Source organism: Pelodiscus sinensis, chromosome 2 (genome assembly GCF_049634645.1).
Source record: "Pelodiscus sinensis isolate JC-2024 chromosome 2, ASM4963464v1, whole genome shotgun sequence".
Lineage (NCBI taxonomy): Eukaryota > Metazoa > Chordata > Testudines > Trionychidae > Pelodiscus > Pelodiscus sinensis.
Window position 1 is genome coordinate 194,326,394 of NC_134712.1, and position 22,531 is coordinate 194,348,924.

General features: G+C 44.6%; 1 protein-coding gene across 8 annotated transcripts in view; it reads left to right on the forward strand.

Moving 5' to 3' along the window:
• Positions 1-22,531, forward strand: part of ANKRD28 (ankyrin repeat domain 28) — a 234,980-nt gene that overhangs the window by 163,817 nt on the left and 48,632 nt on the right. For all 8 annotated transcript variants that reach the window (XM_075922126.1, XM_075922123.1, XM_075922124.1 and 5 more), the window contains 5 exons: positions 4,695-4,837; positions 8,678-8,890; positions 16,354-16,432; positions 18,691-18,805; positions 19,268-19,350. In XM_075922126.1, coding sequence (XP_075778241.1) covers positions 4,695-4,837; positions 8,678-8,890; positions 16,354-16,432; positions 18,691-18,805; positions 19,268-19,350 — 633 coding nt within the window. The remainder of the gene's footprint in view (positions 1-4,694; positions 4,838-8,677; positions 8,891-16,353; positions 16,433-18,690; positions 18,806-19,267; positions 19,351-22,531) is intronic.

Below are 22,531 nucleotides of genomic sequence, written 5' to 3' on the forward strand. Positions count from 1 at the left end.
AACTATCTTGGCTTCCGAGAGGTGCCCCACGGTGACCACTCTGGCCAGCAATTTCAATTCTACTGCTGTTCAGGTGAACAGGAGAAGTCCCGGGAAAATTTGAAGTTCATTTCCTGTGTCGTTAGCCTGGTGAGCAGACCTCAGAGCAGGTATTACACCTGAGCAGCACAATCGACCATAAGTTCTCAGATGAGCATCATCATGGAGCAAGCAGGAGATCCAGAACCTCATTGCTTCATCTGTTCTCTCAGAACTACAAACTAGCCAAAGAAATGCTGATCATAAAAAAAGCATGGAGGAGAAAGGATGCATCAGGAATGCCCACCAGCGCAAAGAGGAAAATAAAGAAACTGAGGCAGTCGCACTAAAAGACAAAGGAGGCAAAGAGACAGTCTGAAGTATCACTGCAAACATGCTGCTTCTATAAGCAACTGCCTGCGATCTTTGGGGGGTGACCAACCCGCTTCCCTAGCCAATTTGTGGATTCCTCCGAAGACAGTCCTCAGGCAGCCGTGGGCAGCAGCATGAAGGACAATGTGGATGAAGAGGAGGAGGAGGAGGAAGAGAATGGTCAGCAGGCAAGTGAAGTAATTGATGTCATTGAGAGCCAAGAAATTTTTGTAACCTTGGAGACAATCCCCTACGCCCAGGATGTCTCTGTCAGGCACTGATCCCAGGCAGGGCACTTCCGGTAAGTACACATTTTTTATCTTACTTAAAGTGGGTTAATGCAATGGGGCGTGATCTGTGGCAGCCATTAGGATTGCCAGGTGTCCGGTATTTTCGCCTCCTGTCGGGTGGTAACATTGAGAAAATACCGGATACCTAAAATGTCTGGTATTTTCTGGGGTTTTTTTCTCCCCTGGCCAGAAGGTGAAAATACTGGACACCTCGCAACCCTATGACACACTTGGCAACTGGACCCAGCCCCCAGCCTTCCCCCTGCCCCTCGGGCCTCTGACACCTCCAGCTCCCTGCCCCTGGACTCCCTGCTTACCTGGTTCTGCAGGGAAGCTGCATTCTGGCTTGATCAAGAAAACAAAATGGCTGCTGGCAAAAAAACGGGGGGAAACTGGGAAAGCTATAATTAGCTGATGCCTCTGCAGTAACTTCCTCTTGTTCATCCCTAGTGAAGCATGTCTTGAGCCTGTGCCCTGCCCTGCCACCATGCTCACCACTTGCTACTGTGGGAAGGGAAAGTTGCACTTGCCTGGCAAAGAGGGGTGCTGAACACGGGTGCTGCATGAACCCCTGCCCTGACTGCCACCATGCCCACACCTCCTGCAGGCTTATTTCCTCAGCCTGTCCCGTAGCATGTCTGCCATCAGAGTTCTGTAGTTCCCATAAGAACGCCGAGGTGTACCTACTGCATACTGGCCACTTCAAAGCATAACTGTGGTCTTCTACATAACACACATTCCATTGTCTTTAGACAGACCTTCCTTTTATTCTAATACATTGTCTTGTGTAAAACCTTATCGATCTCCTGTAAAGTTTGTCCTTCATTTTATGTTAGCGAAAATAGCAGTGAGCACTCCCTTGGTCCTGCCAGCTGTCCATCTGACACAAATCTACAGGTGAAAACAGACTAAGGATGACATGTTCAAGGAGCAAATGCAATCCTCCCATTTGGACAGGGAGTACTTAAGCAAGTGGAGGAATACTTTATGAGCAGATTATGAGAACAAGTATGTGTTCAGGGAACTGGAAATGAAGCACCAGGAGAGTGTCTTGTTGCCCTAGCAGATGTTATGAACTGCTTGGCAGCTTTTGAGGATGCCTACGTACACAGACACCCCACCCCCTCCGACCCTTGCAGCTCAACGTTCTCTTCTCAACAAGTTCCATAGCCTCCTCTCCCAGGAACACGGAATTGGCAGTCAAGAGCAGCCTCAAAGACAACCCACAGGGATGTGTTGTGAAGCAGCAAAAGGCTATCCTCGTAATTGTGATCTCCACTCCACCCAAAAAAAAGCTGGACTCCTGGACTCCTTTTCTATTGCTGCTGTGTTCCCTAAATAAAAATGCGTGATTTCTGAACCCCAGTCTCTTTATTGCTTGTGTTCAAAGGGGGAGCGGGAGGTTGCAGGCAAACACACTGAATACAGGGGCAACTCCTTGAGAGCAACATGGTTGACTCTCAAAACTGGCCATTCATAAAGCTGTCTTTCAAAGCCTCCCTGATTTGCACTGCCCCTCACTGAGCTCTCCTTATTGCCAGGGTTTCTGGCTGATCAAAATCTCTGGCTAGGCACTGTGCCTCACCCTCTCCCCACTCCCCGACAGATACATTTCCCCTTTATGCTTGCTATTATTATGGACCACTCCATAGTCTGCCATCACAATGGGAATGTTGCATTTGCTGAGATCTAACCTAGGCATTTGACTGTGGAACCTTCCATTTGGCATTTAAAAGAACATTTTATCACCATTCTGCACTTGCTAAGCTTGTAGTTGCTCTTTACTGCAGGCCAGGCTGCCTGTGTACAGCTTCATGAACCACTGGAGCAAGGGGTAGGCTGGGTCGCCAAGGATCACTATTGGCATTTCAATGTCTCCGATGGTAATTTTCCAGTCTGCAAAAAAAATTCTAGCTTGCAGCTTTCTGAAGAGGCAGGATTCCTAATAATGTGCACATCATGCACCTTTCCCAACCATTCAACATTGATGTTGGTGAAACGGCTCTTGTGACCCATTAACCCCCGCGGCATGATCAATAAGTACCCCTTGCTGTTTATGTACTCCTTGGCAAAGTGGTCAGTGGCCAAGATGGGGATGTGCATTCCATCTATCACCCCACCACAGTTAGGAAACCCTATCGTGGCAAAGCCCTCCTGTATGTCATTCACATAGTCATACCCTTCTGCTACAGAGGATAATGGATTGCCTTAAACACTAGTATAACAGCAGCCCCCACTGTAGATTTTCAGTTGATTCCCAACTGACAGGTAGCTGTCTGGTGTTGCAAGCTTCCACAAGACAATTGCCATGCTCTTCTCCACTGTAAGAGGGGTCTCATTCTGGTAGTATTGTGCTTCAGGATGGCGGAAAAGCAATTTGCAAACTTCCATGGAAGTGGCCTTATGCATACAGAAGTTTTGCAGCTGCTGCTGATCATGCCATACCTGCATCACAATGCAGTCCCACTTACCTGTGCTTGTCTGACAGCACCAGAACCAGCATTCCATTGTGCCCAGAAATGCCGGTGGTATGTGCCGGTCACTCAACTCAAGTGCTTTGCAGAATAGTATGTTCATGGCCTCCGAAGACTCATCCTTGTATCTATGGACCCTGGATAGACTCTAGATATACTCTAGCATTAGGCACACCATGATTAATATCATTATCATAATGCTTTGATGCCCAATGGAATACAGGATGAGTCCCAGGCTTACGCTGCTATGGAATCTGTGCAGATAACCAAAGGAAAAAAGGGTGCAAAAAGACTGTTTGCTGGAGGAAAGGGGGGAAAGCAGTGCATTATTGGACGCTCATAACGCATACTCAAAAGCACCTGCTACACAGTTCTGTTCCTGGTGTGCACTGAGAGCATAACCCAGAATGCAAAGGATGCAGGCATTGTGGGATAGCTACCCACAGTGCATCACTGTTAAAATCAATGTTAGTCACCCTACTGAAGATGCACTACTTCAAGCTACATTGAATTCTTACACACAAAGGGACACGCACTTTTGACTTACAATTTGGGTGCTAAAAATTAACCTTAATAATTTCAACCTTGTCTCATAGTGTAGACATGGCTAAGTTACTGTGTCATAGATGCAGTCATAAAAATCTAACTCCAGGTGTAGACAGCACTATGTCAGTGGGAGAGCTTTTCTCATTATAATAGCAACCGCCTCTTGGGGAGATGGATTGCCTATACCAATGTGAGAAGCTGTTCTGTCAGCCTAGGTGGAGTGTTCACAAAAGCGCTACAGCAGATTTATTAGTGCTGCTGTGTTTCTGCAGCCTTTTAAGCATAGACAATGCCTTATTTTCAAAAATGTTGACTTTTAGTGGGGCAGGCTTTTGAAAATAGACCTTGGGTTTCTAAATTGCTTAGATTATTTTTTGAGAACTTTATCCAATCTGTAAGGGAAAAATATTTTTTTATGTTGCAAAGTCTAGAAATGTTTTCTTAAAAAGAGACTTCTCTTTCTGCTTGTTTCTGCTTTAGAAATTTCAGAAATATGAATTCTCTTCACGATTCATGCCGGAGGCCTTAAGAAATTAAATGGGAATTTTCTCAGTCTTCAGTTGAAGCAAGGTTCTGAGTGTTTCTTACAAATCTTTAACAGACATTTCAGATAAATGGGTATTAAATCAGAAAAGCAAACATTTAAAATGGCTTACTAAAATCCCTTCCCCTGTCAGTTGGATTTGAGAACTAAGGGACTGACAAGGTGTTAAGTTTTCCAAAAATTCCTTCAGCAAAAACAGAAGATAAGATCTGCTCTCTTTCGTATAAAACAAAAATAAAGGAAAGAGAATGAGTAGGAGGAAACACATGGAGAACATACTTCAGACTGACTCTGTAAATCATAAGGAAATGAGGGAAGGAAAGAATATAGTTCTCAGATGTTTTCACCTTTAAAAGTTGATCAAGTGCAGATTATTTCTGTGTGAACCAGAGCACAATTGATAAATAATATTAAGACATAACTTGTTTTATTTTTCTTTTATTTGACCAGGTCACATTGAAGTTGTTAAATTACTTGTGACTCAAGGAGCTGAAGTGACATGCAAAGACAAGAAATCATATACACCTCTCCATGCTGCAGCATCCAGTGGAATGATCAGTGTAGTCAAATATCTTCTAGATCTTGGAGTTGATGTAAGTAAATATGTAGGCAAAGACAAATGATCTGAGAAAAATGGAATCTGCTGACTATTACTGATCAGGTAATGGTGCAGAAAATGCTCCTTTCTTCATGATAAAAAATAATGGTAGTAAGAGCATTTCACATGGTCTTCACTCTTTTATTTATTGGTTAAAGAACTTCATTCCCTAGACTCAAGTTTCTTCAATAGATTTTTCACCTAAAAGAAAACTTGTCCTTAAATGGTTCTTTTCCTCCTGGAAAATAACGAATTGATCCTATGTTTAAGACACTGAACTGGGGCTAGCTCTTACATAGCTCCTTCTGAGACCTTGAGGAAGTCCTTTACTCTCTTGTTTGTTATTCATCTTTAGAAGTGGGAAAAAAACTTCCTTACAGCATTAACAATTGTGAGGTACTCTGATATTATAGTATTATGTACTTAGTTATAAAAGTATATTAACAAAAAATATATAGTATTTTTGAGATCACTGTAATAAATTTATTTTTATGAAATATAATCCTACTAGAGTTTGTCAGCCCACAGTCTTGCACAGAGTGGCCATTGCTTCTGAAATTGTATCTTGAAATCTAGGATTTTTTTTTTATAATGTAACATAGAGCTCGATATCTTAGGGACTGAGAGAAATATTTCCAAACCTGGATGCTTAAAAATGGGCACCTAAATCAGTTACAGGACTTGTTCTGGTCAATATCTTCATCAACAATTTAGATAATTGCATAGAGTGTATGCTTGTAAAGTTTGCAGATGATACCAAGCTGAGAAGGGTTGCATGTGCTTTGGAGGATAGTAATAATTCAAAATGTTCTGGACAGACTGGAGAAATGGTCTGAGGTAAATAGGATGAAATTAAATAAGGACAATTGCTAAGTACTCCACTTAGGGAGGAGCAATAAGTTTCACACATACAAAATGGGAAGTGACTGTCTAGGAAGGAGTACTGTAGAAAGGGATCTAAGGATCATAGTGGACCACAAGCTAAATAAGTCAACAGTGCAACACTGAGGGCGGGGGGGGGGGGGGGGGGGGGGCGGGAAGCAAACCTCATTCTGGGATGCATTAACACGGGAGTTGGCAAGCTAAAGCTCGGGAGCCAAAAATGGCTTACTGGGAAATCAGGTATGGCTCTTTCGGAGACCCAGCTCAACGCCCCCACCCCCAGCTCGCATTGGTGCTACAGACTTACGGAACCCCTCAAGATTGGAATGCCAGCACTGCCTTCCTATGGGGGTGGGAGGAGGGAGCCATGAGTCTGCCCGATGGATCTGGTGAGTGGGAAAGAAGAGGAGCCAAAAATGGCTCTGTACACTGCCATTTCCTTTTCTGGCTGGGGGGCGGGGTGGGGACGGCATCACAGGGACACACCTCCTGTAGGTGAATGGGAGCAGTGGGAGGCCATATCCCACCCCTCTCATTCACCTTCACCAGCCAGACACACTGCCCTCATCTGCTTTTTTTTTCTGAAGGGGTTGGGATTTTCTCACTTGTGTGGTTTTTCTGTGGGCCAGTGGTCCCTAACCCAAAAAAGGTTCTCCACCTCTGTCATAATTAAAGAAAACATTGAAACCTTTTGTGTTGGACATAAATTAATATTTTACTTTATTTAAAATGAAGCTTGATAAACTAACATGAAAAAAATAACTAATGAGAATTAAAATGCTTAATCTGTTTAATAATTTAAATTAAACCATTCTCCCTAGCACATTTTGTACTAGCAAAATGTGTGTAATTATGTAATTAACAGAGAGTTTCCATTAGCAACTGGTAGTTCAGGGAAAGGTTTGCATTGACCCAGGTAGTCCATGGGGCGTATGATGGAGAGACCCCTCCCCCAGGAGAGTGGCACAGCCTAGGGCAGGAGGGTTAAATCTTATCTCACCACTTCGGAAAGGCTGCTGACCCCTGGGTTGGACATTAGGATAAACTTCCTGTCATGGTGGCTAAGCACTGGAATAAATTGCCTAGGGAAGTTGTGGAATCTCCATCATTGGAGTTATTTAAAAGCAGGTAAGACAGACAGCTGTCAGGGATGATCTAGATGGTTGTTGGTCCTGCTGTGAGGACAGGGGACTGGACTTGATGACCTTTTGAGGTCCCTTCCTTTTCTGGTATCCTATGATTCTATTATCTTAATATGTGGCCTGATTTTCAGAAGTACTTGGCACCCAAAATCCCTTTTAAATTCAGTAGGGCTCTCAGACATTCAGTACTATGGCACAACAAACCACTGATTTAGTTGCCTAAATCTAGGAATCTAAATCTCCATATTTAATTATGCTTGGGATTCTGCACCTCACAATTTAAAAATTCTGTGCACAATATTTTAAAATTCTGCAAAACTTGACTTATTTGTCAAAATAGCACAATGTCATCACACTAGTTTCATTTATTTTGGAAATTCATTTCAGAATAGTATTTCTGAAATATTGGGCTCCCACCATTAGCCTTTGGTAGCGGGGGCTCCAGCTGTCTCAAATTCTGCATGAAAAAATAAAATTGTACAGAATATTAATTCTGTGCAAATTCTTCATTGTGCAGAATTCCAGCAGGAGTACAAAATTTAGTTATAAGTCTCTAATATTCATTTTGGGATAGCAGTTCTTCTATTCAAGTATTCAAGCCACCTCTATGAGGTGCTTTTTTCCCATTAAAACAGATCTGCAAAAAGAATTCACAAAGCTTAAAAGAACATTCCTCACCTATAACTGGAGATATTAGAGCATTATACTTCTGCCGATCAACAGTCTCACACTTTTGCTTCCTTGTTTTATTATTATGCATTTGGAACTGGCAGTAGGGAATAGAGCTGGTAGAGTCATTTACCTATCAGTAATGTGATAATTTTTTAACTCTGTATTCACTTAATTCCAAAATGGGGGCACTGGAGCCTGTATATTAATCTTTATCTCAATCTAGCACAGCCAGCAGCTTCAGCCACTTTTGCAATTGTCTGTAGCTCAAAGAACAAATTGATGGTAGCCATTAGCACCTTCCGACATAATGCGTGGAATATGGGCATTCACAGAGCCCTAGCATGGAGGAGGAATTAGTGGACTTGGGTCAGGCACACAAATCTTGGTGGGGTTGGTGGAGAATGAATGAACCTGGCAATGAGGAGACTGAGGGACCTCGGTATGGGAGAAAAGTGGTTAGAGAGCCACACACAGCTAGCATGTGGCAGAAGAGTAAATGGGACAAAGAGAGCGCAGGGAGTCTTGCATGAGGTCAGGATTGTGAGACTCTGGTATGGAAAGAAAGCACACACTGCCTCTGTCATGAGAGGGTAGGTTTCAGGAAGCCCATAAAATAGAAGGGGATGTGAGTGTGGCATACAGGCATCTTGAGAATTTGGAATATAAGGAGCTTCTGTTGAATGCAATGAGGTGTACCTATAGAAGCAAGAAAATGTGTGACCCTCTAGTATACAATCTTGATTTTCAGATCAAGGGAAGGATATGTACTTGCCCCCAATATGCTTGCAGTCAAGGTACATAGTCACAACACCATGGATCTGCAATGGTAATACATTTGCAGAATTCTGTTTTAGAAGTGGTGGAATACCACCTTTTCACACAATTAAACTGCTTGGTAGTGTTTATCTTCTCTCTCAGAGGTTAAAAAGTATTTCGTCTGAGAGTGTTTTGGTGAAGGAAATCCACTCCAGAACATATTTAATAAATTGTTCTGTGTTGTTCCAGAATGCAATGAAGACATCCTTCATAACAAAAGGATATTCTGTTGTACTTAGTTAAATACTGTTTCATGGTATCATAACAGAAGTGTGGTAACATTTCACAGTAGCTTAACAAATTTTATTGTATTTCTCTATTAGATGAATGAACCAAATGCCTATGGAAATACACCTCTTCATGTAGCTTGCTACAATGGACAAGATGTTGTAGTAAATGAACTTATAGACTGTGGTGCTAATGTAAATCAGATGAATGAGAAAGGTTTTACACCTTTGCACTTTGCTGCTGCATCAACCCATGGAGCATTATGTTTAGAACTTTTGGTCTGTAATGGAGCAGATGTAAATATGAAGGTAAGGAAATTAATTTAAAAGTGGATTCAAAAAGTTATAACATACCCATGCATCTATGTGTAATATATCAGATACAATATTTTACACTTTTTATGTATATTTAACAGTTTTATAAATGCTGGGTGCAAAGCAGGGTTTAGGGTGGAGGCTGACAGGTTGTGACCCTCCATGTAATAACCTTGTGCTTCAGTTGAGAATCCCTGAGCTTATGGGTTCTGTCATTTACTCATCTATAGTCCTTGCCCCCAAAGACCTTATAGTCCAGTTTAAGGTGAAATGCAACTATTGGGTATACAATCTGAAGGAATAAGAGAGGAAAGATGAAGGAGACAATGAAAGAATATGCATTTAGTTGGGTCAACCAAATAAGATAAATGTCAGAAATCCGTATTGGCAGTTATCTGTTAGAAGTATCCCATGTGCATCACAGAAAAGTGGGATTTGAGGAGAAATTTTAAAGTGGTTGGTAGCTATTCCTTAGTGTTTCAAAAATAAGAAACAGCGTGAAAGAAATCACAAAAGTGTGTGTGGAAGGAATATAACCAGGTGAATCAGTAGTAGTGAAGTGAAGGGCAACAGAAGGTTCTAGAAGCAAAAAGTACAGAGGTGGTGAGTTGTGAAGGGCCTTAAAATGAAGGAACAAAAACTTGTAATTGATAGTGGAAATCTAGCCAGTAGACGGCCTCAGAGAGGTGGCTGACATGGTCTGCATATTAGTGGCCACAAATGGACAAGGAGAAAAAAATGTGCTTATGGTCATTATTCTATAGCTATAGCACTTGCCATATGCCCCACTTCTGTTGCAGAATTGAATATTTCCGCTGACTTGCAAAATATCAATGTCTGACCCTTAAGGTTGCAAAAATAAGTTTGAATGTAGATAAATGCTGTGCGGTTTTCCTAAGTCTGCAAACTAAAAGCCTGGAACAACTAGAAGGGAGAGGGGAGAACTGCCCTATTTTGGCATGAGATTCACTCGAGTGTCCTTGTAACATTCAGGTAATGTGCTTATCCATCATTGTTATTATCAGGACTCGACAAATGCACTTGCCCATGGCGAGTAGTTTTTATCAGCTGGTGAGTGCAGGGGTGGACGAGTCCGGAGGGCGGTTGTGACGGGCTGGCCAAAGCCCTCACTACGGGCGGCATGGCCCCATCCAATCCGCCGGGCGGAGGAGTGGAGCGCTGCCGGGAAGGGGGAAGCGCAGTGGTTCTCAGCGCTGGGCTGCCTGCGAGCATCTCTGGCGCGAGGAGGCGGGGCATGAGCCGGATGGCGGCAGATGCCAGGATGCTGGCGTGACATGGCCTCGCTGATCTTAAAGGGCCGCGGCAGCTCAGCTCTGGCTGCGTGGCCCTGGGAGCTGGCTGTGGCGCAGCCAGGCCCCGCCCTGCTGGCTCCAGTCCTGCCATGGCCCCAACCCCCTCGCCAGTGAGAGACCGCTCCCGGCCAACCACCCGGCTCGCTTCACCCGCCCCACGCCACTTTGTTGCCACGCCGCCTGTTCCCCACACCACCTCTGTACCCCAGACTCCCTGCTCTCCCTCTTCCCTGCGATTCTCTGGCTCTGCGCCGCCCTTGCACCCTGCTCCCCTCCGATCCCGGCCCCCTAGCTCTGTGCTGCCCATTCTCTGCACTGCCCCTAGACCCTGATACCTCTGCCCCTCCCATTCCCCATGTCTCCCCTGCACCCTGCGTCCCTCTGGCTCTGTGCCTCCCGTTCCCCGCACCACCCCTGTAACCTCCCCCTACTGTTCTCTGCACCCCTCTGGCTCTGTGCTGTCCCTGCACCCTGTTTCCCCTGTGGATCGGGAGTGAGGGGTGCTTGTCCGTAGGGAGGGGCTGGACAGGCCAGTGAAAAGGCTTCTGTGACCTAGCAGTGAGTGAAAGGGGGGAGTTCACTTGAAGTGTCTTTGCCCTTATGGAAAAAAACAAATAAAAATGCTATTTGCAATTAATAGGGCTAGAATGCTGGTACAAAAATGAAAACAAACAACAACAACAAAAATTGCAAATGCAAACACGTGTAAAAGACAACAAAAAAAGGGGAGGGGGGAAATGTTTTGGTTGGGGCAGTAAAAAACCTAGAGCTGGCCCTGGGGGAGGGGAAGGGACTGGGCTGGGCTGTGGGGAGGGGAAGGGAAAAATATGGGGGAGGGGAGGAGGTCAGGAGAAGAAGAAAGGGGAAGGCACCAAGGAACAGGGGTGTAGGAGAGACAAATGCCAGAGGGCCAAGTGCAGACAATGAAGTAAAGGGCAGGAGGGGAGGTATCAGTGGGAGAGGAGACAGGGTGATGCTGGGAGAGGAGAGAGTAAGGGCACTGGGGGCTAAAGGGGGAGGGGGAGGTGCTGGGAGAAGGCTAGGAAGAAGGGGTGGGCATGAGGAAGGTGGGGATGGAGCAAGTCATGTATGAGGGCACAGGGGCATAAGGGGAACGGGGGCAGAGGGTGGTGAGCGGGTGGGCATCAGGGAAAAAGAGAGCAAAGGGGGTATGAGCAGTGAGGGAAGGCGGAGGCACCAGGAGGGGGCAGATGGCAGGGGATTCTGGGGGTGAAGCAGAAGGGCAGACGCCTGTAGGGGAGGGACTAGCACCAGAGGAAAGAGGCAGGGCAGGTGTGTAGAGGGAGGTGTTAGGAGAGGGGATGAGGAGGGGTAGCTCTCATGATCAGAGCGGGGCTACTGGAGGAGTGGGCACAGGGGGGAGTGAAGGGCTGGTGGAGGGGGGCAGGTCTCAGGAAGGCTGAGGGCAGTGAGAAGGGCAGGAGTCAGGACAGCAGGAGAGGGTGAAGGGTTGGGGGGCAGCAGGCACCAGGGGAGCTGATGGAGCAAGGGGAGGCGACATGGCAGCAGAGGGAAAAGGTAGAGGTTTATAAGATATTTATTAATAACTTATTAGTAATTACTGTTCTTATTAGGAATTTATGCTATTAAAAAACACTTTTTGGGGGGAGGGTGGCGAGTCTCTTTTTTATCTGGCGAGTAGGGTTTTCCAGAGTTTGTCAAGCCCTGGTTATTATGTATGCCTGCTATTGATATAGAGACACGAGAGAATTGGTTTCTTTTATGGAACTAAGATTCCAAAATCTTTTTGCTACAAATAAAAATCTGGTTGTTTCTGCTCCTTCCCGCAAATGGTAGGAACTGAAGAAATACATCTGCCAAAAGCAGCAACTGTCTCCTAGCCACCAAAATCCCATACGGCCTCCCGTGACATTGCAGATGCCAAAAGTGTAATTGGTTCCATTCCTAGCTACCAAAATGCCTACCATGAGGAGAGGAGGTTCAGTGGAGCAGCATGAAGTAGCTTGTTGATAGATAAGTTAGAGCTTTGCAGTTAGTTACAGGCTCTGGTGGGGGGGGGGGGGGAGGCAGTCTGGTCCACACAAGTTTACAGATTGATTTAAAATAAATAAGGTTAACCAGAGCATAAAAATAAATGTATAAATTATAATAAAATTAATTGATTTTTTTAATATAAATCCAGTCTCAAATTGATGTAATTATAAACCACATTAAATAAAAAATGCCTCATAGACTTTATATAATAATTTGGGAAGCCAGTAGATCTTGGTTAGCGATCATCTACAAGAACAAGGTGACATTCTCAATCTCAAAGCCAACTGATATTTATATTCCAGACAAATGGGTGATATAGGAAGGGTCAGATCATTCCTAGGTTCAAACCTTCAATGTCCTCGTTTCTCATGCAGTTGTAAAAAGCATAGTTGTAAATAATTTTAGGAGTTTTAACTGTGGCTTTACTACAGGCAGTCCCCGAGTTACGTACAAGATAGGGACTGTAGGTTTGTTCTTAAGTTGAATTTGTATGCAAGTCGGAACTGGTACATATTGTAGGGGAAACTCTAGCCAAACATTTCTCCAGAGCGCAGTTTTATTCTCCCACACCTCACTTCCCTCAGTCCTTTATTCTCAAGCTGAGGTGTCTGCTGAGAAAAACCACTCCGCGTCTCCCTGGACTGCTGGGGGGCCGGGGGGGGAGGGGCGCTAGCTTCGCGTCTCCCTGGTCTGCTGGGGGGAAGCAGGTAGTGTGGGGTTGCCTCACCCCGTTTGTAAGTAGGGATCCGATGTAAGTCGGATCCATGTAACCCGGGGACTGCCTGTAGTTTTATTTCCTTCCTGATTTTAGTAATTAAAAATGTTAACATTAGATTGGAGTAGACCTCTCTACTGCCTTGTATTCTGTGCAAATCCTGGATTATGCCCAGAGCTCCAGGCTTCAGATTTGCTTGCAATCCTCCTCAGTCAGCCATGACCACCAATGCTGCTTCTACTGCTTGGGAGAAGTCACATTGTGACTAGGTGCAGTATATGCTGATTCTTTTTCATCTGTGCCTGAGAAGGTCATCTCCATATGCATCTCATAGACATAGCTTTAAGGACCACCTGAGAGAAGCTAATTCAGCAAGGAGAGTGCCTACCCTTACTATGTCCATCTACAGTGCCAGTGGAACCACCACTGATGACCTGATAGACGGGCTTTTTTGGGAGATTAGGAAGCAATCCCATAAGCATGAGATTAAACCCTCCTTAAATCCAAGAAAACCAATATGCCCTCCACCAGGTTGACCCAATAGGATAGAATTAATTCCAAGTCCCATAGTCACAAGAAGACAACCAATAAACTATGGGATTTAGCAGTTTTGAGCAATGAACTGTTGGTACTACCATCTCCAGTACCTCAAAAACACAACTCTCTTCTGTGCTAGTGAAGACTTCTACATCTGCAGACAAGTAGGAAAGTGGTCTCTTTCTTTAGTGTACAGTTCAGGATAGCCAATTATCAAACAAATACAATTTCCTGAGTTCCACTGAATTTGATGAATTTGCTAATACTCTGCCAGAAAAAGATTGTGCCTGCTTCCAAGCCCTTGTCAAGAAAGAGAAACTCATTTCTGGAACTGCCCTCTGTCCAGTCTGCAGTGTAGACACTGATACCTCCTCCAGAATCATGGCTATGGCAGCTGTGATGCAGAGGGAGTCCTGGCTTTCCACTTACTGTTTTCCTAGAGAAACCACAACACCATCAAGGACCTCCCATTTGATATCTCTTCAACCAGAAGACAGATGAGTCACTACCTACACCAAGGATTCCAGGGCTATCCATCTCTCATTGGACATCCATACTCCTCCTGTAAAGCAGAAGTTTCACTGTCTATTATCCACTCATCGGTACAGGTCTCCCCAGTTTTACCCGTAGGGTAATCACCTTGCAGATTGCAAAAAGTGCAGAACCTCCTAACATCTTACGACCCTCTCATTCCCTTTTTGTGGAGGAGGGTCATTTAGAACCCTTCTTTCCTTTCTTGTAGTGTGATAACAATGGGCAAATGGGTGCTGAATGCTTTCTGCTGTGACTAGATGATTGAGTTTGTACTGCTAATTCCTTTGAAAACTCCGGTGATGGGTTTGACCACAGAGGCCCCCTTGGGGTTGTCACCTAGTGTGCTGGTCATGCCACTTAGCCCACCTACCTGCCCTTTTGGGCTTCCCACAACTCTGACCTGCTGGTCCAGAGACTCTGGTCTTCCCCAGTACAGAGTTGGGGAAACAACGCCCCAAAAGATCAACACAGAGGCTGAATTGGCCCATTTATAAGGCCATTAACAGCACCCAGGAACACAGCCCTAAAGAGGACCAAAACCTAATCCACCTTGCTCTGTAAAAAAGTTTTACTTAGAGACAGCTTATAAGTTCATGCTCTTTATCAATAAGAGAGATGCACAGTGGGAAGAGGACTGCTCTTCCCTCCCCCAAGATAACATTTACACTGGATTTGATAATCAGAATATTTTTATTAAGTATAAAAATGGGATTTACATGATTGCAAGAGAAACATACATCAAAGTAAGTTACGAAGTCAAAATAAACAAATGCCACGTAGGAGTATATTATGGGATCTATAACGGAAACCACTAATTGTATTTGAATGGGTATCAGCTGCATTTTAAAAAAGGGGGAGTCTCAGCAGTCTGAGTATACTTGATGTATCTAATTTTAAATGAAATCAGATTTAGGCATTGTTGGTAGTTGGAGGGTTGATAACACCTGGTGTTCCAGACTACTTTCTGCAGTGTAATAATAATGGCTTCTCCTAGAGGATTTTTTTGTGTGCTTTGGTAGGGGGGTGAGGGTGGGGGCGAATAAGTATTTGTATAGACAAATATTGCTAGATAGTATATTATACAAGAGACCTGTGTTTTAATATTATCTCACTTCATTGAGTTTCAATGAATGCAACAAAATAACCATTGGCCTTTAGGTATTTTGCCATGGGCTATAATCAGTTCTCGTAAGTGAGGCTAGGCTTGATCAGTACTTAGATGGAAGACTGTCAAGGAAGAAAGGAAATATTTGAAAAGTTAATATTTTTTGTGCAGTGGACTGAACCTGCTGTTCATTGCCTGAGGAATTTGTTCCTGTAGTTCTGAGTGTATTCCTTCCCAAATTTATTTTAGAATACTTTTTAAAAAAAACTCATTAATGAAATTATATATTCCTGAAATCTTCTTAATTGCACACCATCAAATATCTAGTGGGGCAGTTCCTACAGCAAGTTTTAGTCTGTTCCCTTGCTGTTCATTCTATTTTATGCAGTTAAGTAACACGTGTATGTGCACTAAGGGAATAGAAAATGGTCTAGTTTTTATATGGTAATATGATGGTTGCAAATTAGTGTCACACACAAATACTACTAGTTAATGTAACTTTTTTGTGCATCTACATTTTTCACTCACCTGTAATTAGCTAACTGTGGACTAAATTTCATTGGAGAGACATTTATGCTACATTGAGAGAGTGCTATTAAAAACTAGAATCCTCTGCTGTGTTAAAGTTGACCTCATCAAAGGGTACATTTTTGGGCGAGTGGTTAATTGTACTTTTCATGAGTGTCAAATGTATAGTACTCTCAGTAGTCTTAAAGGATTACTCGTGGTTTGTGATTTGTGAGTTTTGTTTTAAAGTAACATCACAGAAACAGATGAACATTTTAATATCAGTCTTACAATATATTTGGTAATATTTTATGTTAAGGTTCCCTTATTCAGTCTGAATACAAGTCAGTTCTTTTAAAAAAGCTTTATTTTGGGGAGGGGGAGTTGGAGTTAGGGAAGAAGTGGATGTAGTGCTTGGTGCTAAGATTGTCTGCTGCCACTATCTTCTTAATTGTTCTAACAGCATAATTCTGAGTACATGTAGATCGTGGAATTAGTTGTCAGAGTCAAAGCAGGGATTAACAAGAACAGGATAACTGCAGTATTCAGTAACCTGTAGTGTCATTCTGGTTTGTGACAGCTGCTGGTAGTAATATAGTAGAGTGGAGAGGGAATTGAAAGGGTTGGTGGAAAAAGATCACTTCTCCATGGTAATATTGATAGATAAATGTAGCTAGCTATTGGTAGTTTTTATTTAATTTTATTTTTGTTTGCTTGTTTTTATTTCCAGAGTAAAGATGGGAAAACACCATTGCATATGACAGCAATCCATGGCAGATTTTCAAGATCACAAACCATCATCCAAAATGGTAAAAAAGAAAAAAGTATTATTTATATGTATGTGTATATATATGTATATTGTAATGTTAATGACATTTCACTTTCTTATTTTGCTATGGCCATTACTAGACTCTGACCAGTTATATCTTTACTTTAAGAAAACAAGGACATTTGTATAATGGTCCCTTTTTTACAGCATTTAGTTACAGAAACTGTTTGCCCTCTACAAATGCATGGTAAGAGACATGCATTTACTTCACTGTCAATTTACTTCTCCTGGAATTCTGTGGCACTGCAGAATGTAGAATTTGTGCAGAATTAATGCTTTCTGCAGAATTTAATTTTTCACACACAATTTGTGATTTCCATCTATGTGCTTCCTTTTTCCTGTTTTGTGTGTTTCAAATGTATTGCAATGGAACCACGAGTGTGTGGATAAAATAAAATAACCAAAAATCCTGATAAACTGGAGAGTGGGCTGGATTGCCACCCATCCAGGACTTACCTTACCAGTTTTTGGCGTCTCTGTCCAAGTGCCATTTAGGATTGCCAGATGCCTTTTTTTTAAATGAAAAAGTCCAATATAGAAAGGGGCCTGGAAACCCTATGTCACCCAAACCAAAATTCTAGTTACTGCGGGAGTGGGGGGAAGGAGGAAGAGGTGCTGAACAAGTAAAGGTGCCTTGAGGATGAAACGGGGGCGAAGCCTCAAGACTCCAGTTTGTAGCAATTAGGCTGGAAATTAAGGATGTTAAAATGCGATTATATGGCTAATCGTATAGTCGATACAATATATATCGACTATATGATTAGTCATTAAGCACTTCTTTGCAGAACTTCAGCAAAGGTAGCCCCAGGAGCCAGTTCATGCCAGCTTCAAAGCAACCCCAACTGCTGCCCTGCATTTTAAATGTAGTTTAAAATGCGGAGGCACAGCGATCAGTGCGAGCTGGAACTGCTCGGTCCCGGCTCTTACTGAGTCCAGCAGCCCCTCTTCGTGGTGGATGGCCACCATGAACAGAGACTGTTCTGGCACCAGCGCCTGTTAACAGCAGCCAGGGATGGCCGCAAACGGGCTGCTGCCTGAGCAGCCCCTGCCCACAGCCAGCCCTGGCCACCACGAACAGGGGCTGCTTGGTAGCAACAGCCCCTGTCCTTGGGAGAGCTAACTCCCCGCTGGGACCCCTGCAGACAGGGGCTGCTTCCCAGCAGTATCCCCTATCGCCCCCTGCTGCCTCTGATAGAAGCAATGGGCAGGGAGGGGAGAGGGGGCACCCTGGAGGGAGCACCCTGGAGACGATGCTGAGGGGAACCGGCTTTTGAGCCGGCTTCCCCGCAGCACCAGCTCCTGTCTCCTCCACACGCACGCTGTCTCTGATAGAGGCAGCAAGGCCGGGGGGTGCTGCAGAGAGCATGGGCTAGTGGGGACTGCTTGAGTCCCCACTCATGCCAAGCCCCATGCCATTTCCCCGCTGTGCATTTACCTCCCTTGTCTCCCTGGAGATGGTGCTTAAGCCGGTTGCCCCAGCACTGGCTCCTGCTGCCCCTCCCTTGCTGCCTCTTTCAGATAGAGGCAGCAAGGGTGAGGGGAAGCGATTAGTCAATTCCCTAGTCAACTATCTGATAAGCCGGGCCTCCTTTCACACTGGACTTCATCAAAAACCAGACATAACCGTGTGAAGGAAAACTCTGGATCATAAACCCGTGCTAGCCCTTGCTAAGTAAGGACTGCCTCTTGCCTGCTGACAGGCTCTGTGAGGTGATCGAATGAGCAACAAGGACAGGACCTTGTGGATCTATTAACCAATAACAAGAAAAGTGGAAGTCCTGTCAGTGGCAGTCCTGGGTGCCTGGTGGCTTGTTTAATAAGGAGACCTGGATAATGGAGGCTTGGTTAAATGGGTTTCTGTTGTATTTAATTTCACTAATGTATCTTTGTTGACAGTTATCTTCTACATCAAGTTCTGTATTTATATGCCGACTTAACTTTTTTGTGGCAAACAGATTCCTTTTCTAAATCTTTTTAGTTGTTTGTATTGTTACGGACATACTTTCTGACAGGTATTTTCAAATAAATTATCAAAATAACTGAAACAGGTGTGATTGTGTAATTTTGACAAAATATGCAGAATTCTGCAGAACTTCAATGGTTTGTGCACTTAATTTTTAATTTGTCACAGAATTCCTCCAGCGGTATCATTATTGAACTTAATAATCTTTAACATTGTTTTGCTAATAAACATGTACTTGTAGTTTGTATACATTCACACTAACTTTTATATTGTAGGAGCTGAAATAGACTGTGAAGATAAGAATGGAAATACTCCTTTGCACATTGCAGCTAGATATGGTCATGAGCTACTAATCAACACTCTAATTACAAGTGGTGCTGACACTGCAAAGTAAGTAACCAATTTGAATGGAGGATAAAATTGTTTAAAAATGCAATAATTAGAAAGCTGGAGTAGTACATTGTTTCACATTTTTTCTTAGTTCTTTACATTTGTAATCTGATTTTGCATATTTATTCAGTCATATTCTTTGAAGATACTGAATCTTATTTTAATCATGTATCTCACTGGAGTTTGAACAAAAATCAGAAAAGAAAAAGTAAATTGTACTGCCAGCTTGTACTTTTTCTTCAATATAACAGTAGAAATATACAAGCCAAAACTTGATGTTTTGATTGTCCCTCTGAATGACTGCATTATGTTTTGATTGAAAGTAAGCTTCTTACCGTTTGAGATTTCCTCAAATCTAATTGTTCTAATTAGATTTTGTTGGTGAAACCTATATATGTGCAATTTGGCATGCAATTTTGATTTTTTTATTGTAATGAGATGTCTAATTATGATGTATCTTAGGAGAGGTGTATATGGGATGTTTCCTCTCCATTTGGCAGCACTAAGTGGATTTTCAGACTGTTGCAGAAAGCTTCTTTCATCAGGTAGGATATTCTTAAAATATGTAATGGTTACTACATATACATTAACCCTTTAGTGCTTGCAGTTATATTTCACAGCATTTAAGTCCTTTTCTGATAGTACATAGAAATAATAGAAATGTATAGCTAAAGATTATACTAACTAGTTTGAGCTACCTTGCTTGTATAACTCTCACTTGGGACCTCTGGAGCTTAGAGAATGAGCCTCTACATCTTGAGCTATAAAGCCAGCTGGCTCTCACCTATGGCTGTAGAGCTCATTTATTCTTATTTCCTTCTGTAAGTGGTCCCACTGCATGGGACAGTGGAACCACACCCAGTAGGTGTGTGGGTTGCACATGGCTAAAGATGGATCAAGCTTTCTGTGGTAAGCCTAAATATGAAAACTTGTGGAACTTTGCCAAAATTGAAGCAACATGCTTGAAATTTCAGAAGTGTGATCTTTTGCACATATTTTGGGGGAGAGGGGTTTGAGACAAACTCGGCAAGTAGTTTAGGAACTATAATGGTTTAAAACATGAGGTTATTTCACTTTAATATCTTCTTCACTTGCCCCTTGAACTCCTAGTTGTCATGATTTCAGTACAATTTAGCCTAGAATAGTTGTGTCCAACCTGTGGTCCTTAAGGCTCTAACCTGCAGGCCTTGAGGGCAAGTACATTAAGAAGTACATTTGTATTTGATTATGAATTAAAAAACGTTCCCTGAGCAGCACACAGCAATTTTCAGATGGAGGTATTTAATCAGTTCCCTCGCTACGAAGAAACTGTACAGGGTATGGCTTCCCGTGGCTCTAGGATCAGCTCTGCAAAGAGCTGGGATTATGCTAAACAGATTATGCTGAGTACCTACTGCAAGGCAAGGAAAGGAAGATATACTTACTTAGACTGCTCCATAGTCTGCTTCCCAGTTGAAAAATGGAAATTCCAGGAAGCTCAGAAGGGGAGCTTGACCGTTTCTGTCTTGAGCCTAGAAGAGTGATTAGTTAAAGAAAGGGCTGTGCTCCCCTCCTCCTCACAGGGAAGTAGAGAAACCCAAGGAAAGAGAAGCTGAGGAACTACCATTTAGGCTTATTAATTCTCTTCTCCAGCACGTTAGAGAATCTTGCTGTAATTTGTTCCCGTTCACAACTGTCCATTAGGACGATATGCCAGCTTGGGGATAGACACAGCTCAGAATGCTCCAGCCACTTCCCCTTTTTGTCACGATGCAGCAATGTACTAGATACACACCTATAGGAGATAGGGATGTTAAATATTGCTTAACTGAATAGTCGAAGCCTCATAAATTCTTATCGGTTAGTCAACTAGTCTAATCTAAAGAGGCGGGGCTGGCACAGTGCACTCTGGCCCCACTCTGGAGGAGTCCCCTACCACTCTGTACTGCTGCCTCTGATGCGGAGACCAGGCAAGAGCTGGACCATGAGGGGAGCCAGTTTAAAAACCAGCTCTCCTCACGGGACCTGGCACAAGCTGAAACTGAGCCGGGCTGCCTGCCCACCCTGCTCCTAATACACTTTAAATGCAGAGCTGCAGCAGGGGTAAGTCCCGGACCCAGCATGAGCCAGGACTGAGCCAGGCTGCTGTCTAGCCTGCTAAAAAGAATTGACTGGCAAGGGGGAAGAGAAATTCATGTAGTCTGTAGTATTAATCTATAAGCTTTTGCCTATTGGTAAATCGGTTAATTGACTACACTATTACATCCCTAATAGAAGACTTTCCCATGCCAAATCTCCATCAGAGGACTTGCAGTTAATTTCCATTCTTTGTGTGTTAGTTGCATAAAGGGGTGTGGATCAGTGCAGATGATCTAAAGCTGTGGTCCCCAACGCGGTGCCCGCGGGCGCCATGGCACCCACGGGGGCATTTATGTGCGCCCGCCAACTGTGCATTAGGCACACCCTAATGCAGGGGTGGAATGGCTCGACACAACAGAGCCACCGGGCTCCGCACTCCTGCACCGGAGCCAGTAAGGGCGCTGCTGGCACTTACAGCCCTGCCAGAAGACCCCACCGGGCCGAGGGACTCCGACAAGGAGGCTGGCAAGCTGACCCCGGCCGGGGAAGGTAAAACGGGCATGGCTGAGAGACACGCGAGCATGTGCTGTCAACCCGGGTGGAGCCACGGCTGCACCGGGGCTGAAGTCACTTGCGGCGCACCGGAGGGAGTGGTGCCACGTCGGTGTGGCGTTGCGGCGCTGTTTTTTAAAACGGCCAGCTGTGGCTCGGGGAAAGAGGAGGATGTGCGCCTAGTGGGGTGTTGGGGAGCAGAGCCTGGCTAGAGGCAGGACGGCAGTGAGCGCACCAGGCGGGGCGGTAGTGCTGTGATGGGCCGGGGCTGTGAACGCCAAGCGGCCCAACTCCAGCACCTGGTCTGGAGCCCAGGCTGCAGGGACTTTTGGGGCCCGATCGCAGCAGACTCCAGCCCTGTAAACTGGAAGGCAGAAGGGAGGGGAGGGGAAGAATAGGGGGAAAGGGTGGGAGAGGAAGGGGCTTGTGCTGATGGGTGGGGGGGGCAGGTCAGGAGAAGAAAGGGGAAGGCACCAAGGGACAGGGTGGAGGAGATACAAATGCCGGGGGAGGGAGGCAAGTGGAGACAATGAGAAAAAGGGCAGGAGGGGAGGTGTCAGTGAGAGCGGGGACAGGGTGATGCTGAGAAAGGAGAGGATAAGGGCATTGGGGCTAGAGTGGGGAGGTGCTGGGAGAAGGCTTGAAAGAAGGGATGGGCACAAGGAAGGTGGGGATGGAGCAAGTCATGTGTGAGGGCACGGGAAGGAGGGGAATGGGGGCAGAGGGCGGTGAGGGGGTGGGCATCAGGGAAAAAGAGGGCAAAGGGAGTGGCACCAGGAGGGTGCAGGGGTAAGGGAGGGTGCAGGTGCCAGGGGATTCTGGGGGTGAAACAGAAGGGCAGACACCTGCAGGGGAGGGACTAGCACCAGAGGAGAGAGGCAGGGCAGGTGTGTAGAGGGAGGTATTAGGAGAGGGGATGAGGAGGGGTAGCTCACATGATCAGAGTAGGGCTACTGGAGGAGTGGGCACAGGGGGGAGAGAAGGGCTGGTGGAGGGGGGCAGGTCTCAGGAAGGCTGAGGGCAGTGAGAAGGGCAGAAGTCAGGACAGCAGAGGAGGGTTAGAGGTTGGGGGGCAGCAGGCACCAGGGGAGCTGATGGAGCAAAGGGAGGAGACAT